Source organism: Bidens hawaiensis, unplaced genomic scaffold (genome assembly GCF_021521415.1).
Source record: "Bidens hawaiensis isolate Kalapana, Puna unplaced genomic scaffold, B.hawaiensis_p1.1 tig00004743_1, whole genome shotgun sequence".
Classification (NCBI taxonomy): Eukaryota; Viridiplantae; Streptophyta; class Magnoliopsida; order Asterales; family Asteraceae; genus Bidens; species Bidens hawaiensis.
In genome coordinates this window covers 890,180-891,554 of record NW_027491293.1, presented here as the reverse complement: position 1 = coordinate 891,554, position 1,375 = coordinate 890,180, and the positions used below count along the sequence as shown (strand labels likewise).

Here is a 1,375-nt window from a genome sequence, read left to right as displayed (position 1 = left end):
CTACTTCCTATCTATGCAACATATTTGTTTTTCTTTTCTTTTTTTTATTATTATTTTTTTTTGGTATCTAAATAGTGGACGACAAATAAGTCTTGTTCCTGTCAAAATTCTCCCCAATTACACATTGACTTTCAAAATCCAATCAAGAACACCACCTCCACTCTCTTCATAGATCTGCTTACAGCAACGACAACCGGTGATATCTTCATCTCTATTACATGTTAATCAGTTACCGTTGATTCAAGTCAATTCATACAATAAGGGTTTTGCCCATACATTTAGGGATCTAATTAAGCTCAAAAGCCCAGTAAATTAAAGGGTTTTGATTGTTTTCAATCTGCAATTGAAGATGAGTACAGCTTGTAACACAGTTCAATATTGCTGTGTATGCAAAGGAGGAAGCGTATTGTATGCATATAATAATGGAAATGATCAAGAAATTGAAAAGTTAGCAGCTTTATACTTGGAAAAAGCCCCTTCCAATCACAAATGGTATTTTCAGACCATGATTAATAAAACTTTTGGCTTTTTAATGGAAGATGAGTATGTATATTTTACCATCATTAATGATCATCTTGATAGTTCTAAAAACCTCGAGTTTTTGGAACACGTTAGAGACGCGTTCAAGAAAGTTGCTAAAAAGGGGTTGAGACGGCTCGTGTCAAACTCGAATTCACTAGTGTTACAAGAACAGTTGTTACCGGTTATTAGAAGGTTGATTAAGTCTTTGGAGCATGTCAACGAGACCACGGTGCCATCACCGTATAATGATAGTGTTAGTAATGACCAGCTGGATGTAGGGACGTCGACGAAGGCGCCTTTGTTGGGGAAGTCGAGTAAGCAAGATAAGAGAAAGATGAGAGATCATGTGGTTAATGTGGTTGAAGAACATAGAAAGTCTACGGATAAACAGGGGATCAAGGTGGATTCTGCAAGTTTGAATCTTGATAACCGTGGCGGTGTTTCGTTGACGAAAGAAGTGAGTTCAGTGAGTAGATCGAGGGCTCAAATTGTGAGAAATAAGTGGTGTCGTCAAGTGCGTATTGTTCTTGCGATTGATGCTGCGGTTTGCTTGGTGTTGTTTGTTGTTTGGATAGTGGTGTGTCGCGGTACTGAGTGTGTACGGTGACAACTTAAGGAAGCTGCACATGATTCTAGACTTGAAAATCTTGGATGGTATGGTTTCTGGTTACTGTTTAATGTTTATAACAGATTTCTGGTTTATACATTGTTGTATATTTTCTTGAAAATCTATTTAATGTACATTATCTTGTGGCACTGAAGTTTAAAGCTAATAGGTGGAAGTTTTGTGATTAATTCTTGATATAATATTTCTGATTCAATCTTTTTGCACGTCTGGTTTGTTGATTAAACA

At 36.7% G+C, this 1,375-nt stretch overlaps 1 protein-coding gene across 1 annotated transcript; it reads left to right on the top strand.

Moving 5' to 3' along the window:
* The first annotated feature begins 282 nt into the window (after nucleotides 1-282).
* On the top strand, nucleotides 283-1,137 carry LOC143627787 (phytolongin Phyl1.1-like). Its single transcript, XM_077097528.1, has one exon. It carries the CDS (start codon nucleotides 350-352, stop codon nucleotides 1,127-1,129), a length of 780 nt encoding a protein of 259 aa, XP_076953643.1. The 5' UTR covers nucleotides 283-349; the 3' UTR covers nucleotides 1,130-1,137.
* The last annotated feature ends 238 nt before the right edge of the window (nucleotides 1,138-1,375 follow it).